This window comes from Oncorhynchus tshawytscha, linkage group LG02 (assembly GCF_018296145.1).
Source record: "Oncorhynchus tshawytscha isolate Ot180627B linkage group LG02, Otsh_v2.0, whole genome shotgun sequence".
NCBI lineage: Eukaryota > Metazoa > Chordata > Actinopteri > Salmoniformes > Salmonidae > Oncorhynchus > Oncorhynchus tshawytscha.
Genome location: NC_056430.1, coordinates 12700785 through 12720886, shown reverse-complemented (window position 1 = coordinate 12720886; position 20102 = coordinate 12700785). Strand labels below are relative to the sequence as shown.

Sequence of the window (20102 nt, the reverse complement as noted above, 5' to 3'; positions counted from 1 at the left end):
GGAGCTGTTTGTTCCCCTGGATAACAGCCAGAACTGAATGCTACTGAAGCAAAACTTCTAAATACATTCCCAGACAAAGGACGGGGACCAGATCTGATAAATTAACAAACAACAAACTGTTCTTCACTCTACAGTGTAGTTTTAAGATACTGATTATTGGTTAAATTACACAATAGGAAAACAAGGACAGGCAGATCATGCAGATTAAAAAGGCAGTTCAAATGGCGGGAGGGGGGGGCAGTCCAGAAAGATCACTTAACATTTTTGTCTCAAATTTCTTCTCTGCGTTAAAAAAAATAAAATCTTCATTTGCCAGCTTTGGCAGCTGACACTTCCGTACTGGCAAAGGGTATGTGTACTGACAGGGATTGGCCAGTGCATGTGTTTTACCCCTTTTCAGCTTGGTTGTGTAATGTTTAAGACCAAGGTGTGATCGTGTGGCCCTTTCTTTGTAGGCCTTTGTCCTCCTCCTTCCCCTTATACTGGGTGGACAAACTGGTAGACCAGTCTCTGGGAGACGTCAGGCTTGCGGATGATGCCCTTCTTGTAATACTGCCGAATGGAGCGGCTCAGCTTGTCATAGTTCATCGCTGGTCGGTTCTTCCTCCGTCCCCAGAGTCTTGCCACATGAGCAGAGTCCTCGATTTTGAAAATACCTGGCAGACAGCAGAGTGGGATTAGATATGGAATACATTGTCACTCCATTCAATTGTCATTTTCCATCTTTTTGCTGAAATTAGAAAATTATAATAAACATTAGAAGAGAGAAGAGGATGGATTATTGCAGAGTTGAAAATACTTCTGAACTTATCCCATCCCAGTTCTTGGCGGTCACACAGCCTGCCTGGCTCACCTTTCTCCTTGTTGAGCCAGCGGATGCAGCGTCCGTAGTTGTGTGGCTTGAGGAGCAGCTCTCTGAGGAACTGCCACAGGTGGATGGGCTGGCCTGAGCACGACGAGTCTGCCTCCAACCACAGCTCTTCTCCGCCTGCACAGAGGGGGGAGGGATGAGCACACACACACACACACATTTTTGCCAACAAGACTGCACTATACATGACCCTCTGCTCTTCTACCTAGGAGCTATGAACACAACTGTCACTACTCCTTCCCAAGGGCCAACAACACTCTGGTCCTGGAGAAACGAGATTCATGTCACTTTCTGTCCTAACAAAGCTACTAGGCTAAACCTACCTGTGATTTTTCTGTCTCCAACTGAACACCTCTCTTTCATCCAGGCAGCTGTGGGGAGAGAAAGAAGGGGATACAAAAAGAGAGAGATTAATTGTTGTATTGTTTGAACAGAATAATACAAGCTTCACTATAGAAAACAGTAGCACAGTATGTGCAGACTGTCTACGCTAGTCATACGGCCACAGTATTATAACACAGCTGTAATGTCTATGACAGTCATACAGCTACACTGAGAAAAAATATAAACGCAACATGGAACAATGTCAAAGATTTTACTGAGTTCCAGTTCGTGTAAGTAAATAGGTAAATCAAAATGAATTCATTAGGCCCTGTTCTATGGACTGGGAATACAGATATGCATCTGTTGGTCACAGATACCCTTTAAAAAATAGGGGTGTGGATCAGAAAACCACACCATTTGCGTTATACAGTGCTACACATTTCCTTCGCATAGAGTTGATAAGGCTGTTGATTGTGGCCTGTGGAATGTTGTCCCAGTCCTCTTCAATGGCTGTGCGAAGTGGCTGGATATTGGCGTAAATTAGAACACGCTGTCGTACACGTCGATTCAGAACATCCAAACGTGCTCAATGTGTGACATGTCTGGTGAGTATGCAGGCCGTGGAAGAACTGGAACATTTTTAGCTTCCAGGAATTGCGTACAGATCCTTGTGATATGGGGCTCTGCATTATCATGTTGAAACATGAGGTGATGGGGGTGGATGAAAATGGCCTCCATGGGGCACTCTATTTGCAATGTTGACAGCAAACTGCTCGCCCACACAACGCCATACACAATGTCTGCAATCTGCCTGGTACACACTTCTCCAGCGTGCAAGCGGCCATCGAAGGTGAGCATTTTCCCATTCAAGTCGGTTGCTCCATGAACTGCAGTCAGGTCAAGACCCTGATGAGGACGACGAGTACGCAGGTAAGCTTCCCTCATGAAATATGGGACCAACACTTTACATGTTGCGTGTATTATAGCATACCTGACTGTCCACACCAGTCATACAGTTATTATAACACACCTGACTTCCAGATGTCCAGGTGGGCGTGCAGAGTGTCTCCACACTGAGGGACCCTCTGCCTGAAGTCCTCTTCACTCATGGCACACAGGTCTTTCCCAGTCTGCTCCTGGAAGGTCTTTCCAGCCTGAGGCAGTCTGTACAGATGCTCTGTCCACAGCAACCACTTCTGAACGTTCCCCGAGCTCCACTCCATGGGGTCTGAGGATAACAGATAAAAACAATAAAAATATAACTTTGGGGGGGTTAGTCCCCTATACATCTTATAGAAACTATTAGCTAGCAGTACTATTAACTAGCAGTAACATTTACGATAACTGTCAACTGCATGTCTGTTGACCTTCAATAGGGAAGGATCTTTTCAGGGTTAAAAAAAAAAAACGTATGTGTGTGTGTGTGTGTGTGTGTGTGTGTGTGTGTGTGTGTGTGTGTGAGATCAAAGATCAAGTGACACTGTGGTATAGGGACCACACACACATCTAGCATCTCTACTGTGTTCATCGTTGTTTTGGTAACCCTCTTTGTTTATTTGACTAGTATTTTCTCTGTGAGGTTCACTCTGGGTAAACTCTAATCACAGGCATGAGCTGTACGGTACTGTTCTGTTGTGTATTCTACAATCGTTTTCATCAGTTGAAACGCACCATGACACCACATTTTCGATACAACAGCAGCAGCAGCAGGACGAGGGGCTCTGAAATGTCAGGGTGTGACTGACTGAAGTCATCTTACAGTACACATACAGTACTGTATTCCTTCAACCTGCTGTTTGCTTTGCCAGTTGAACAGACCTCACCCAAGTACTGTGTACACGGCTGGCAGGCGAGCAACAACGTCATTCCCATAAAGTCCTGTTGGGTATGTGTTAAATGCATGCAAAGGTTGGGATTATACAGATCCTGGAGCAGACAAACATGACTTGCGTCAGAGAGATATCATTCTTCATCAAGCTGTCATCCAGCCATTATCATATAGCAGCAGGAGTATCTTTTGTCTCAGGGAGACTTGTCTGCTCTGAATCAATACATCAATACCTCTGTCAATACCTGGACAGTAATGCATGAATACGCTAGAATGATCGGCCATGGTGTTCTTAATGCTATTAGATAATAAGAAGAATCTACCGCACACCCACAGCTGATTAGTGAAGGTGCTGGAGGCAAAAGGCAAAACTGGAGAAACCGGAAAAAGTCTCTGCACACTTCAAGTCAGATGCACATTATATGCTATTTTGTTAGTTTTGTCGCATTGTTTGTAACTTATTTTGTACCTAATGTTGCTGCTTCGGTCTCTTATGCATCGTTATTGTTATTTTCTTGTGTAACTTTTCATTTAATACATTTTTTTACTTTTATTTAGTTTATTTAGTAAATATTTTCTTAACTCTATTTCTTGAACTGCATTGTTCGTTAAGGGCTTGTAGTAAGTAAGCATTTCACCTGTTGTATTTGGAGCATGTGACAAATAAAATTTGATTTGATTTGTCATTTGATTTCTTTAATTATGGCTGAGCTTTCAGTCAGTCAACCTTCTTTTAATGCTCTTGAAAAGGAGACAGGATCATGCAGCAATGGCAGCCATAGAATAACAATTAGGAGAAAGTGCATGGACTATGGTTTGTAGCCCACATCAAATATGAAATGCACAGAATGCTGATGTAACGACTAGAGGTCGACCGATTATGATTTTTCAAAGCCGATACCGATACCGATTATTGGAGGACCAAAAAAAAGCCGATATCGAGTCATCGGCCGATTTTTTAAAATGTATTTGTAATAATGACAATTACAACAATTCTGAATGAACACTTATTTTAACTTAATATAATACATCAATAAAATCAATTTAGCCTCAAATAAAAAATGAAAAATGTTTAAATAATGCAAAAACAAAGTGTTGGAGAAGTAAGTAAAAGTGCAATATTTGCCATGTAAGAAAGCTAACATTTAAGTTCCTTGCTCAGAACATATGAAAGCTGGTGGTTCCTTTTAACATGAGTCTTCAATATTCCCAGGTAAGAAGTTTTAGGTTGTAGTTATTAAGGGATTATAGGACTATGTCTCTCTATACCATTTGTATTTCATATACCTTTGGATGTTCTTATAGGCACTTTAGTATTGCCAGTGTAACAGTATAGCTTCCGTACCTCTCCTCGCTCCTACCTGGGCTCGAACCAGGAACACAATGACAACAGCCCCCCTCGAAGCAGCGTTACCCATGCAGAGCAAGGGGAACAACTACTCCAAGTCTCAGAGCGAGTGACATTTGAAACGCTATTAGCGCGCACCCCGCTAACTAGCTAGCCATTTCACATCACATTGTTACACCAGCCTAATCTCGGGAGTTGATAGGCTTGAAGTCATAAACAGCAGAGCTGCTAGCAAAATGCACAAAAGTGCTGTTTGAATGAATGCTTACGAGCCTGCTGGTGCCTACCATCGCTCAGTCAGACTGCACTATCAAATCATAGACTTAATTATAATATAATAACACACAGAAATACGAGCCTTAGGTCATTAATATGGTCAAACCCGGAAACTATCATCTTGAAAACAAGACGTTTATTCTTTCAGTGAAATACGTAACCGTTCCGTATTTTATCTAATGGGTGGCATCCATCAGTCTAAATATTCCTGTTACATTGCACAACCTTCAATGTTATGTCATAATTACGTAAAATTCTGGCAAATTAGTTCGCAATGAGCCAGGCGGCCCAAACTGTTGCATATACCCTGACTCTGCGTGCAATGAACGCAAGAGAAGTGACACAATTTCACCTGGTTATATTGCCTGCTAACCTGGATTTCTTTTAGCTAAATATGCAGGTTTAAAAATGTATACTTCTGTGTATTGATTTTAAGAAAGGCATTGGTGTTTATGGTTAGGTACACGTTGGAGCAACGACAGTCCTTTTTCACAAATGCACACTGCATCGATTATATGCAACGCAGGACACTCTAGATAAACTAGTAATATCATCACCCATGTGTAGTTATAACTAGTGATTATGATTGATTATGTTTAATGTTAGCTAGCAACTTACCTTGGCTTCTTACTGCATTCCCGTAAGAGACGGGCTCCTCGTGAAGCAGGTGGTTAGAGCGTTGGACTAGTTAACCGTAAGGTTGCAAGATTGAATCCCTGAGCTGACAAGGTAAAAATCTGTCATTCTGCCCCTGAACAAGGCAGTTAACCCACCGTTCCTAGGCCGTCATTGAAAATAAGAATGTGTTCTTAACTGACTTGCCGAGTTAAATAAAGATTAAATAAAGGTGTAAAAAAATTAATAATAATAATACATAAATAAAAACATCGGTAAAATTGACGTCCAAAATTACCGATTTCCGATTGTTATGAAAACTTGAAATCGGCCCTAATTAATCAGCCATTCCGATTAATCGGTCGACCTCTAGTAACAACCATCAATTAATTGGACATTGGACATGGAATGAGTATCCACCACAGAACATAGCTTCAAACAGAAATATCCATAAACTCTAATAATAATATTTCTAGAATGAGAGTGGCAGCTTACTACAGTACCAGTACCTACCTGGGGTGATGTTGAGCAGCTTGCAGGCCGTCTCGATGTCCTTCAGAACCTCTCCGACCACCATGCTCTGGACCTGCTCCAGGGATCGCTCCTCCTCCTGGCCCTCTAGCCCCGGGGAGAGCCCCAGGGCTTGGCTGTCGATGACGGGGCACTGCTCTGGCTCCTCTCCGTGCGCCGTCCTGGGTACAGGGACAGGCACGGCGCAGGCCAGACCCGGGGAGGCCTCGGACACCTTCACCAGCCAGGCGGAGTCCTCGGTAAAGAGCATGTCGAAGCAGGACAGGTAGAGGCCTGGAAACCCACAATGCTCCAGAGCCTCCATGCAGGGCTTGGTGTCCTCCATCTCCCAGGCAGCCCCGGCCCTGTGTCCCATGTTTCTCTCGGGCAGACCTAGGCAGGGCGGTAACAATGAGCTGCTGCCCTCTGATGATAGACTCTCCCCCGGACTCGACATGGCTGCTGCCTCCTGGAATGGAAATATAGTTTACAATAGTCATGAATATTTACAGGTCAAATGTCAAAGTAGTACATCAGTATTTTATATTTGATATGTTTATATACTGTAGGTGTGAAGATACAGTGCATTGGCCACATTCATAAAGTTTAGATGATGAAATAATGAATAACAACGGTTTGTCATCAAATGGTGTTTGATCCTGCAACACCATTTCAGCTGAGTGCTATGCGGATAATTCTCTGACACTTTCACATAGCCTCCTTGTTGACCCAAAGTAAACAAGTGTTTCTTTATTTAAGTGGGAATGAGCAATAGCACGGACTAGCTCTCTTATTTCATATTCAAATCCGTTCAATGTCGGACAGGAAAACGTAAAAGACTCTTTCACTGAAAACTATGTAAAGAAGATGTTGCCAGTGACCTAAACGAGTTTCCTGATAGCCAAATTGTAATAACATTTTGGAATTGTTGAAATGATTGAAATTCCAAAACAAGGTATTATGAACATATCATTTTATGCAGTAGGTGTTACTCCTGCAGTGAATCAAAATCGCAGTACCTTCGAGAAATCCGTGCCCAAAGCTCCGGCTGCTAAACATGCAACAGTTACAAAACTGTAAGAAAGTCCATCAGAGGGACTGTGGGTGTGAGTCCTCCAGGGGATTGTGGGTGTTAGCCCTCCAGGGGATTGTGGGTGTGAGTCATCCAGGGGATTGTGGGTGTTAGCCCTCCAGGGGATTGTGGGTGTGAGTCCTCCAGGGGATTGTGGGTGTGAGTCATTCCAGGGGATTGTGGGTGTGAGTCCTCCAGGGGATTGTGGGTGTGAGTCCTCCAGGGGATTGCGGGTGTGAGTCCTCCAGGGGATTGTGGGTGTGAGTCCTCCAGGGGATTGTAGGTGTGAGTCCTCCAGGGGATTGTGGGTGTGAGTCCTCCAGGGGATTGTAGGTGTGAGTCCTCCAGGGGATTGTAGGTGTGAGTCCTTCAGGGGATTGTGGGTGTGAGTCCTCCAGGGGATTGTAGGTGTGAGTCCTTCAGGGGATTGTGGGTGTGAGTCCTCCAGATGGACTGCGGTGCCGGGTGTGACTCCAGAGCACCCTTGTGTCAATTCACTCTGTTTACCTACATGTTGGTTTCAGTAGTTTTCTCTGCCTCATGTAAAATGTCCCAGAGGTATTTCTCAACACGTGACCTGAACAGGAAAAACCTTTAGAACATTTTCTTCACAGGTGCATTTCTACTGGCTTTAAATGTCCATCCTAAGTCAACATCAAGAGGATGCCAGTGTAATCACAGGATGACCTCACTATGGTTAAGTGTACCTGGCTACCTGCTGCCACGGGTTGTAGAAGGGAAGGAGCATAGGTGTCATACAGACAGGGTTATCAGTAGTTGTGCTATGTTAAAAGATGCCTGCTCTCACATAGCACATGCTCAAAGAGTGACATGCTTTGTTTGTCCAAAGAGACTGTGAGCCAAGGTATTAATAAAACAGTTATAACACTACCGTGCCACACCCAGCAACAGCCACCGAAGCCATCAATAAGGACAATAGATTTAAGTTGATCCATTTTTCCACTTGTTATATTGTTGTTTTATCAAAGAAACGAAGAAACTTGTCATAGAATATTCCCTGGGGTGGGAAAAAGGCTTGTTTAGCGTTACCCAAATAATCCTTGCAGGAACACACTTGACAGACCTACAACAACTCTGTATCAGTCCCAGAGCTGTAACCACCCTAAAGGAAATGAAGTTATCCTCCCCAAAATAGTTCTACTCTCTCCTCTTTCTCTCTCTATTTCTCTATTCTCTGTGTCTCCAACCCCCAGTCTACCCCCTCCCCCATTCCTCCTTTTATCTCCCAATGTCCCGCTAAGGGTCTAGGGATAACCCACTGAGTTTTCCCTTCATCAGGGGTCAGATTAAAAAAAGCACCAGGCAGTGTCCCTGCTAGCCTGCTGTGTGTCCACTCTCCTCTGTAACAGCTTGCACTAAGCCCATTCGCCTGGCAAATGTAGCCATGTTAGCTTTTTCAAAAAGGAGAGGGGACGGGAGAAAGAGGCGCAAACATGCTCCCCAGGGGAAGGATTAAGGGCCTGCCTGATCTCTAAATGAGTTTGGTCAAGACGGTGATATTCATTTCAGGAGAATTAGGATCTGCTCCATTTGCTGGACAGGTCAGACACACAGTCAGAGGGACTATAGATGTGAAGGCAGCCATCATCCCTTGTAACCATCCAGGGCAGGCCTTAGACACACAGTCAGAGGGACTATATCTGTGAAGGCAGCCATCATCCCTGGTAACCATCCAGGGCAGGCCTTAGACACACAGTCAGAGGGACTATATCCGTGAAGGCAGCCATCCTCCCTGGTAACCATCCAGGGCAGGCCTTAGACACACAGTCAGAGGGACTATAGCCATGAAGGCAGCCATCATCCCTGGTAACCATTCAGGGCAGGCCTTAGACACACAGTCAGAGGGACTATAGCCATGAAGGCAGCCATCATCCCTGGTAACCATTCAGGGCAGGCCTTAGACACACAGTCAGAGGGACTATAGCCATGAAGGCAGCCATCATCCCTGGTAACCATTCAGGGCAGGCCTTAGACACACAGTCAGAGGGACTATAGCCGTGAAGGCAGCCATCCTCCCTGGTAACCATTCAGGGCAGGCCTTAGACACACATTCAGAGGGACTATAGCCGTGAAGGCAGCCATCATCCCTGGTAACCATCCAGGGCAGGCCTTAGACACACAGTCAGAGGGACTATAGCCATGAAGGCAGCCATCATCCCTGGTAACCATTCAGGGCAGGCCTTAGACACACAGTCAGAGGGACTATAGCCGTGAAGGCAGCCATCCTCCCTGGTAACCATCCAGGGCAGGCCTTAGACACACAGTCAGAGGGACTATAGCCATGAAGGCAGCCATCATCCCTGGTAACCATTCAGGGCAGGCCTTAGACACACAGTCAGAGGAACTATAGCCATGAAGGCAGCCATCATCCCTGGTAACCATTCAGGGCAGGCCTTAGACACACAGTCAGAGGAACTATAGCCATGAAGGCAGCCATCATCCCTGGTAACCATTCAGGGCAGGCCTTAGACACACAGTCAGAGGGACTATAGCCGTGAAGGCAGCTGTCCTCCCTGGTAACTAAATTCATTCCTCTTTCTTTTCTTTCTTGGCTTACTCTGCATCTCAGCTTGATGTTCAGCTAGAGTCTCTGTGGTTCCTAACCAGCTTTACTATGACAGGTCCTCTATGGAGACATGTAGTATGTAGGATGGGTGGTCAGGTTAAGTAACACTTATTGTTTTGGGTCCTATCCTTATGAGAAGCTCATTGAGGCAAAACTTTCTTTAATATAAATAATGTGTTTAACATTAAGTACGGTATATCCAAAGGTTTTTCCATTTCAATATTAGGATGCTAGTGACTAGTGACTTTCTCAGGAACAGGAGTCAAATACCCTGACTGCTTGGTCTTTTACAAAACTGTTGTATCTGGTTTAAAATGACTCTTTGAGACAAAAGTTGGCATAAGTACTACATATAGGGAAATACAACAGTCACCACATTTCCCTTGTTAAGTCCTCTCCCTGTGCTCCTCCAAAGGGCTCCCCTGTTGGATGTTTGCTGTGTGTGTAAATGTGTACGGTTTAAAGAGAAATCTGGAGCCACAGGGATTCGTTGTCATTGTTTCTCACGGGAAACTTGGAACCAACGAATGAAAGAACAGTTCCGAGACGAAAGAAAAGAAAAGATAATGATTGCGCTCTACGGCAGGCTCCTACCGCAACAAGAGAATGCTGGGAGGCTACATATACCCAGCAAAGTCTGCTGTTCCCAGGAAATAGTCTTTGCTGAGAGAAATATAACCTAATACAGCCATTTGACTCTCCTTACACCATGTCATAATGTTTTATTTAACCTTTATTTAACCAGGAACTCCAATTGAGGTCAGAGGAAATCTTTAACACACTGATAACCAGGTGTTTTATATGAGGTCTGTTCAAAAAGTAAAGACCCACGAAGCTTGTGTCAATAATGAAGAGATATTGAAAACACATTAAAAAAAATACAATATGTGTGCAGAGAAAAGTACAATGAATGGGACTCATTTTAAATATTCGTGGTGAGATAATAGATCAATGTGTCATTATTAAGATCAGTCATTCAGTAACAATTGAAATCTTTATAACAATGACACAAACATGTTCTGTCCCCTAGCTCTCTTCCCATCTGAGGGCATATACCTCACACTATTAAACTTCAAATGGGGAAGTCTTGGAATGAGTAAAATATCTGTATACCTCTGGCCCTTCTTTGAACATTGTGTTAACTAACCTCCAGATGGGCTTCAATGCCATACAACTCTCTTCTGTGGCCTCCAACTGCTCTTACATGCAAGTAAAACAAAATGCATGCTATTCAACCGATCACGCCCGCACCTGCCCGCCAGTCCAGCATCACTACTCTGAATGGTTCTGACTTAGAATATGTGGACAACTACAAATACCTAGGTGTCTGGTTAGACTGTAAACTCTCCTTCCAGACACACATTAAGCATCTCTAATCCAAAATTAAATCTAGAATTGGCTTCCTATTTCGCAAACAAAGCATCCTTCACTCATGCTGCCAAACATACCCTCGTAAAACTGACAATCCTACCGATCCTTGACTTTGGCGATGTAATTTACAAAATAGCCTCCAACACTGTACTCAACAAATTGGATGCAGTCTATCAAAGTGCCATCCGTTTTGTCACCAAAGCGCCATATACTACCCACCACTGCGACCTGTACCCTCACGTTGGCTGGCCCTCGCTTCATACTCGCCGCCAAACCCACTGGCTCCAGGTCATCTACAAGTCTCTGCTAGGTAAAGCCCCGCCTTATCTCAGCTCACTGGTCACCATAGCAGCACCCACCCGTAGCACATGCTCCAGCAGGTCACCCCCAAAGCCAAATCTTCATTTGGCCGCCTTTCCTTCCAGTTCTCTGCTGCCAATGACTGGAATGAACTGCAAAAATCACTGAAGCTGGAGACTCATATCTCCCTCACTAGCCTTAAGCACCATCTGTCAGAGCAGCTCACAGATCAGCTCACACTGCACCTGTACATAGCTCATCTGTAAATTACCCATCCAACTACCTCATCCCCATACTATATTTATTTATTTTGCTCCTTTGCACCACAGTATCTCTACTTGCACATTCATCTTCTGCACATCAACCATTCCAGTGTTTAATTGCTAAATTGTAATTACTTCGCCACCATGGCCTATTTATTGCCTTTACCTCCCTTATCCTACCTCATTTGCAAATCAAATCAAATCAAAGTTTATTTTCCACGTCCACCGAATACAACAGGTGTAGACCTTACAGTGAAATGCTTACTTACAGACTCTAGCCAATAGTACAAAAAAATGTATTAGGTGAACAATAGGTAGGTAAAGACATAAAATAGGTAGGTAAAGACAGGCTGTATACAGTAGCGAGGCTATAAAAGTAGCGAGGTTACATACAGACACCGGTTAGTCAGGCTGACTGAGGTAGTATGTACATGTAAATCAAATCAAATCAAATCAAATTTTATTTGTCACATACACATGGTTAGCAGATGTTAATGCGAGTGTAGCGAAATGCTTGTGCTTCTAGTTCCGACAATGCAGTAATAACCAACAAGTAATCTAACTAACAATTCCAAAACTACTCTTATACACACAAGTGTAAAGGGATAAAGAATATGTACATAAAGATATATGAATGAGTGATGGTACAGAGCGGCATAGGCAAGATACAGTAGATGGTATCATATACATATGAGATGAGTATGTAAACAAAGTGGCATAGTTAAAGTGGCTAGTGATACATGTATTACATAAAGATGCAGTAGATGATATAGAGTACAGTATATACGTATACATATGAGATGAATAATGTAGGGTATGTAAACATTATATTAGGTAGCATTGTTTAAAGTGGCTAGTGATATATTTTACATAATTTCCCATCAATTCCCATTATTAAAGTGGCTGGAGTTGAGTCAGTGTGTTGGCAGCAGCCACTCAATGTTAGTGGTGGCTGTTTAACAGTCTGATGGCCTTGAGATAGAAGCTGTTTTTCAGTCTCTCGGTCCCAGCTTTGATGCACCTGTACTGACCTCGCCTTCTGGATGATAGCGGGGTGAACAGGCATTGGCTCGGGTGGTTGATGTCCTTGATGATCTTTATGGCCTTCCTGTAACATCGGGTGGTGTAGGTGTCCTGGAGGGCAGGTAGTTTGCCCCCGGTGATGCGTTGTGCAGACCTCACTACCCTCTGGAGAGCCTTACGGTTGTGGGCGGAACAGTTGCCGTACCAGGCGGTGATACAGCCCGCCAGGATGCTCTCGATTGTGCATCTGTAGAAGTTTGTGAGTGCTTTTGGTGACAAGCCGAAGGTTGAAGAGGCGCTGCTGAGCCTTCTTCACAATGCTGTCTGTGTGAGTGGACCAATTCAGTTTGTCTGTGATGTGTATGCCGAGGAACTTAAAACTTTCTACCCTCTCCACTACTGTTCCATCGATGTGGATAGGGGGGTGTTCCCTCTGCTGTTTCCTGAAGTCCACAATAATCTCCTTAGTTTTGTTGACGTTGAGTGTGAGGTTATTTTCCTGACACCACACTCCGAGGGCCCTCACCTCCTCCCTGTAGGCCGTCTCGTCGTTGTTGGTAATCAAGCCTACCACTGTTGTGTCGTCCGCAAACTTGATGATTGAGTTGGAGGCGTGCATGGCCAAGCAGTCGTGGGTGAACAGGGAGTACAGGAGAGGGCTCAGAACGCACCCTTGTGGGGCCCCAGTGTTGAGGATCAGCGGGGTGGAGATGTTGTTGCCTACCCTCACCACCTGGGGGCGGCCCGTCAGGAAGTCCGGTACCCAGTTGCACAGGGCGGGGTCGAGACCCAGGGTCTCGAGCTTGATGACGAGCTTGGAGGGTACTATGGTGTTAAATGCCGAGCTGTAGTCGATGAACAGCATTCTCACATAGGTATTCCTCTTGTCCAGATGGGTTAGGGCAGTGTGCAGTGTGGTTGAGATTGCATCGTCTGTGGACCTATTTGGGCGGTAAGCAAATTGGAGTGGATCTAGGGTGTCAGGTAGGGTGGAGGTGATATGGTCCTTGACTAGTCTCTCAAAGCACTTCATGATGACGGAAGTGAGTGCTACGGGGCGGTAGTCATTTAGCTCAGTTACCTTAGCTTTCTTGGGAGCAGGAACAATGGTGGTCCTCTTGAAGCATGTGGGAACAGCAGACTGGGATAGGGATTGATTGAATATGTCCGTAAACACACCAGCCAGCTGGTCTGCGCATGCTCTGAGGGCGCGGCTGGGGATGCCGCGCCCTCATATGTAGATATGGTTAATGTGACTATGAATATTTGATGAACAGAGAGTAGTGGTTGCGTAAAAGAGGAGTTGGCTGGTGGGTGGTGGGACACATTGCAGATAGCCCGGTTAGCCAATGTGCGGGAGCACTGGTTGGTCGGCCCAATTGCAGTAGTATGTACATGAATGTATAGTTAAAGTGACTAAGCATATATGATAAACAGAGAGTAGCAGCCTGAAAAGAGGGGTTGGGGGGCACACAATGCAAATAGTCGAGGTAGCAATTTGATTACCTACACACATTGTATATAGCAAAATATATAGACTCTACTGTGTATTGACTGTATGTTTGTTTACTCCATGTGTAACTCTGTGTTGTTGTTTGTGTCGAACTGCTTTTCTTTATCTTGGCCAGGTCGCAGTGGTAAATAAGAACTTGTTCTCAACTAGCCTACCTGGTTAAATAAGGGTGAAAAATAAAAAATAAGTCTAGACATTTTTTTGTGGACATAATATTTGGGGGATGACCAATAACACAGAAACATACTGTAATTGCAGAAAACAGTAAAAGCTGCTTCATAACTTCTTGACCCACTGTCGAATTAATATTAATCAACCATGACGACTGTATCAATCAGGAGCATTCACATATACTGTATATTTGCATGTGAAGCATGAGAAAGCATGTCCCTGGGACACACTTCTGGACATATTTCCTATTGACTACTTTCCAATGAAGTCTCTTGAGTTATTCCTCTGTCTTTATGGAAACCTGGAAAGACCCCAGAAAGGTAAGCAAGAATCAAGAAGCATTTCATCACCATGTAAAGTATCTCTAATATATTAATTGTGACATATCCCTACATACCCCTACATGTTATGGAAGCCCAGTATCCCCTTACCCTTTCCAGGGTAACAATGCCCTCTGGTATAAATCAATCAATGAACAATAGTGGTTGAATCTACATGACTGGATTTGAATAAGGGATGTGGGTTTTTATTTCCTTGCTTAGAAGGGATTGGTATGAACTAGAGTGAATGGTTTCTTTCAGTGTCACGCTATTTTGCCATTCTTGTGACAGGACCATTTCCCCCTGCAATGGCATCAGGCCAGGATCTTCAGAGAGGGGTGGCTACAGTTACCTTTTTTATATTTTCTAAATATTTCATTGCTGATTTATTACTCTGAATTTGATGTTTTGAGTGTGGAGAGCTCTTGAGCACCCGCACCCTTTATCTTTTCTATCCCTGAAAATGATGTGGGCGAAATGCACTTTGTTATATTATTTTGAGACATATTCATGTGCTATGGTGTTATGGGTTGGGTAGCTGCCAAACCAAAACAGCTACTTTTCTGTACAACCTAAAACCATCAGGTGCCTATACTTTTCTGGCCTAATTTTTATTACTGTTGGGATCCTCCAGTATCTCCTATTGGAAAGATACTTTGTATAATATGCCAGATAAATCGGTTTGTGGCCACATTTGTGATTGAATGGTGATTACTATATTGATTGACAAACATCCAAAATACACAGATGGATGCAATAGCACAGATTCTTTAGTATCTTAATGTTGAATAAAATACAATAAACTAAAATACCAAATTGTGTGGTATGACTCAGGAAATTAGAATATTTACATCTTTATCAGCATAAGAGCTACAAACTGTATGTGTTTGATAGTGTTGGGTCATAGTGAGCTACATTTAGTTAAACTAGTCATTTAACTACATTTTGCGGTAGTTTAACTAAATTAAAATCTTGGTAGTGTTTGTCAGTACTTGATACGGTTTTTACCACGTAGCGGTGCAGCGAACTACTGGAACTACACTGTCACGATCGTTGGAATAAATGGACCAAGGCGAAGCGTACGTAGAGTTCCACATGTTCATTCGATGAAACTTACAAAAACAATAAAGAGTAACGAAACGTGATGCTAATGGCTCACAGGCAACTAACCAAAAAACAAGATCCCACAACAAACAGGTGGGAAAAGGCTGCTTAAATATGATCCCCAATCAGAGACAACGATAGACAGCTGCCTCTGATTGGGAACCATACCAGGCCAACATAGAAATAACAAAACTAGGATGCCCACCCTAGTCACACCCCGACCTAACTCAAAATAGAGAATAAAGGATCTCTAAGGTCAGGGCGTGACATACACACTACTTTAAAAATAAAATGTGGGTGAAGTAATAATAATTTCCTTTATTTTTTGGCATCAGACCTGCCTAATTCTCATTTGAAACATTGTTTTTGTGTTTAATACACTACATTACACTTTCTGTTAACATATGACCCAAAGTGATCTGTTCTTGCCATTCAGATTGACATATAATAAGTATTTATTAAGTATTTTGGATGTAGTGACCTACACTGCAACATGCAATAATTTCAAAGATTTTACTGAGTTACAGTTCATATAAAGAAATCAGTCAACTGAAATACATTCATTAGGCCCCAGATAAGCATCTGTTGGTCACAGATATCAATTATTTTTTTTAAGTAGGGACATGGAATTGAAAACCAGTCAGTCTCTGGTGTGACCACCATTTGCCTCATGCAGCGCGACACATCTCCTTCTCATAGAGTTGATCAGGCTGTTGATTGTGGCCTGTGGAATGTTGTCCCACTCCTCTTCAATGATTGTGCAAAGATGCTGGATATTGGCGGAAACTGAAACAAACTGTCGTACACGTCAATCCAAAGGATCCCAAATGTGCTCAGTGGGTGACATGTCTGGTGAGTATGCAGGCCATGGAAGAACTGGGCCATTTTCAGCTTCCAGGAATTGTGTACAGATCCTTGCGACATGTGGCCGTGCATTATCATGCTGAAACATGAGGTGATGGTGGCGGATGAATGGCACGACAATGGGCCTCAGGATCTCGTCACGGCATCTCTGTTCATTCAAATGGTCATCGATAAAATGCAATTGTGTTCGTTGTCCGTAGCTTATGCCTGCCCATACCATAACTCCCCGCCACCATGGTGCACTCTGTTCACAACGTTGACATCAGTGATGTGAACACATTTGTTCACAACATTTTTGAGAAACGTGCTTTCTGTGTGTACCGTATGGAACATTTCTGGGATCTTCTATTTCAGCTCATGAAACATGGGACAGACACTTTACATGTTGAGTTCATATTTTTGGTCAGTTTTCTTTTTCAAAGTAACTTTAGTCAACTATATTTTTCTTAAGGGTAGTTTTAGTGTAGCTTAACTTCTTCCAGTGTGAAGTAATTGGTAGCATGGCAAATTATATTTTTGGAGTAGCTTGCCTGATGGTGCTTGATCTCTCTTCATAAAACATAACCCCATAGACCTTTACCCCATAAGACACAGTGCCTTCATAAAGTGTTCATACCCCTTGACTTATTCCACATTTTATTGTGCTACAGCCTGACTTCAAAAGAAATTCTACACACAATACCCCCTAATAACAAAGTGAAAACATGATTTAAGAGGATTTAAAAAAAAAAAGTTTTAGAAGCACCTTTGGCAGTGATTACAGCTGTGAGTTTTTCTGGGTAAGTGTATAAGAGCTTTCAAAGGGTGAAATTTGCCCATTATTCTTCTCAAAATTCTTAAAGCTCTGTCAAATTGGTTGTTGATCATTGCTAGACAACCATTTTCAGGTCTTGCCATAGATTTTAAAGTAGATTTAAGTCAAACCTGGCCACTCAGGGACATTCAATGTCGTCTTGGTAAGCAACTCCAGTGTTTTTGGCCTTGTGTTTTAGGTTATTGTCCTGCTGAAAGGGGAATTCATCTCCCAGTGTCTGTTGGAAAGCAGACAGTACCAAGAATTCCTCGAAAATGCTTGAAAATATGGAGAGTGGTACTCAGTAATGTGTTGCATTGGATTTGGCCCAAACATAACACTTTGTATTCAGGACAAAATGTTAATTGCTTCGCAACATTTTTTGCAGTATTACAGAATAGTTTTTTTTTTCTGTACAGGCTTCCTTCTTTTCACTCTGTCAGTTAGGTGAGTATTGTGGAGTAACTAAAATGTTGTTAATCGATCCTCAGTTTTGTCCTATCACAGCCATTCAACTCTGTAACTGTTTTGGCCTCATGGTGAAATCCCTGAGCAATTTCCTTCCTTAAGTTTTGAAAGGCTGGTCATGGCTCACAACAACACCATCATCCCAGAAACCCTAGACCCACTCCAATTTGCATACCGCCCCAACAGATCCACAGATCACGCAATCTCTATTGCACGCAACACTGCACTTTCCCACCTGGGCAAAATAAACACCTATGTGAGAATGCTGTTCATTGACTACAGCTCAGCATTCAACACCATAGTGCCCTCAAAGCTCATCACTAAGCTAAGGACCCTGGGACTATACACCTCCCTCTACAACTGGATCCTGGACTTCCTGACGGGCCGTCCCCAAGTGGTAAGGGTAGACAACAACACATCTGCTACACTAATCCTCAACTCGGGGGCCCCTTTGGGGTGCGTGCTTAGTCCCCTCCTGTACTTAGTCCCCTCCTGTACTTTACATTTAGTTTTCTTAAAACTCCATTGATGGTTAAGGGCTTATAAGTATTTCACGGTAAGGTATACCTGTTGTATTCGGCACATGTGACAAAGAAAATGTGAAGTATGCCTGTATCTTTGTAGTGACTGGGTGTATTGATACACCATCAAAAGTGCAATTAATAACTTCACCATGCTCAAAGGGATATTTAATGTCTGCTTTATTTTATTTGACCCAATAACCAATAGGTGCAGGAAATTCGAAAACCTCCCTGGTTTTTGTGGTTGAACCTGTGTTTGATTTCACTTACAGACAATTGTATGTGTGGGGTACAGAGATGAGGTAGTCATTCAAAATCATGTTAAACACTACTATTTCACACAGAGTGAGTCCATGTATCTTATTATGTGACTTGTTCAGAAAATGTTTACTACTGAACTTATTTAGGCTTGCCATAACAAATGGGTTGAAGTCTTATTGACTCAAGACATTTCAGCTTTTCATTTTGTTTTTTACATAAATCCACTTTGACATTATGGAGGTATTGTATTTAGACCAGACAAAATAAAAGTATTTTTTTATCCATTTTAAATTCAGGCTGTAACACAACAAATGTGGAAACAAGTAAAGGAGTGTGAGTACTTTTTGAAGGCATGGTAACTGCAAAGTAATTTTCTTTCTGAAAACATACAATAAGACCAACACAGAGTGAACAGCACCTGATAAATCAGCCATAAGAACACACCCTGGAGCCAGTTCTGTTTCTTTCTTTTTCTTACACACAGACCCCACAGAAAGTGAATGCCAACTTCCTGTCCAACTCCTTACCTGGGCCAAGGTGTGCTGGTCTCTGGGTGGTCTCTGGCAAGGATGAGACTATTGCTGAGTGTAGACAGGACAGGACAGCAACAGATGTAATGTAGACTAGTGGTGATGATGATGTCTGGTCCAGTTAGCCCAGACTCTTCTGTTAGCCTGCAGGTGTCTGGTGTTTTCTGATGGGCCAGGAGAGGCACCAGGCAGGAAGGCAAGCAGGTACCAGGTAGGGCAGGCAGGCAGGCCTCTATGTCACCCAGAAGACTGATGAAGAATCGTCTGCATTGGGACCTGAGGGCTGAGGCTGTCTCCTAGACTCTGCTAGATCACTCAAATGACTTGAAAGGTGCAGCCTAAAAGCACACCAAGGCTAACTTACGCTATTGGTGACACTATACCTATTGTGGGTGTGACAGAGGGAGAGCAAGAGCGTGTGAAGGAATTTCAGTTCCATTGGCTGCAGGTCATATTTATACTAGGGCAGCCTTGTTACCTATGCACACAGTGTGTGTGTGTGTGTGTGTGTGTGTGTGTGTGTGTGTGTGTGTGTGTGTGTGTGTGTGTGTGTGTGTGTGTGTGTGTGTGTGTGTGTGTGTGTGTGTGTGTGTGTGTGTGTGTGTGTGTGTGTGTGTGTGAGCTGACCCTTGTCAGAGGGCCTTGTTGCCACCCCAGCCCACTCCTCCCAAAATAATGCCTAAGCCCCTTCAGAACTCTGTTAGTACAACAGCGTCTGATCTTAGTTCAAAGTAAATGGGGGTCTGAGTGTCCATGACAACTTCTCATTTAATCTGGTAGATTCTGCAAAGATAAACTGAAAAATCATTGGGAAATAGACAGTAGGTTGCTTTGTAAATTGTACTTGAAAAGACAGTTATTTTGACATTTAAAAAATCTAGTTGTTTTCTTTACTTGAATGTAGTTAGGCAGCACCTTAACAACTGTTAAATCAAATAACATTTTATTTGTCACATGTACTGAATACTACAGCTGTAGACCTTACCATGAAATGCTTACTAACAAGCCATTAAACCAACAATGCAGAATTATTTTTAAAGCAAGAACATATTTGCTAAAAATTACCACAGTAAAATAACAATAACAAGGCTATATACAGGGGAGAGTGGTACCGTTTAGTAGTTTTATAAAATCAAATGTATTTATAAAGCCCTACTTACATCAGCTAA

The 20102-nt window shown here is 43.1% G+C and overlaps 1 protein-coding gene across 2 annotated transcripts; it reads right to left on the bottom strand.

Annotated features, from left to right (window-relative positions):
- Positions 1 to 228: 228 nt before the first annotated feature.
- On the bottom strand, positions 229 to 19346 carry LOC112221626 (SAM pointed domain-containing Ets transcription factor). Of its 2 annotated transcripts, none has more exons than XM_024383807.2 (6): positions 18931 to 19346; positions 5776 to 6241; positions 2226 to 2423; positions 1195 to 1242; positions 854 to 988; positions 229 to 656 (listed from the first exon to the last, which is right to left on the bottom strand). In XM_024383807.2, the coding sequence occupies exons 2-6, from the start codon at positions 6227 to 6229 to the stop codon at positions 478 to 480; spliced, it is 1014 nt and encodes a 337-aa protein (XP_024239575.1). In that variant the 5' UTR covers positions 6230 to 6241; positions 18931 to 19346; the 3' UTR covers positions 229 to 477. The 2 variants fall into 2 exon arrangements, with proteins under 2 accessions (XP_024239575.1, XP_024239584.1); XM_024383816.2 differs by lacking the exon at positions 18931 to 19346 and adding an exon at positions 6792 to 7358.
- Positions 19347 to 20102: the final 756 nt, after the last annotated feature.

What these genes read in the sequence shown, in the direction of transcription:
- LOC112221626 (XM_024383807.2), bottom strand. Translation starts at nt 6,229, where the DNA reads ATGTCGAGTCCGGGGGAGAGTCTATCATCAGAGGGCAGCAGCTCATTG. An exon ending in GCTGCTCAACATCACCCCAG is followed by an intron (nt 2,424 to 5,775) that starts GTAGGTACTGGT and finishes TGTTATCCTCAG; the next exon opens with ACCCCATGGAGTGGAGCTCG. An exon ending in CCTGGACATCTGGAAGTCAG is followed by an intron (nt 1,243 to 2,225) that starts GTGTGTTATAAT and finishes CTCTCCCCACAG; the next exon opens with CTGCCTGGATGAAAGAGAGG.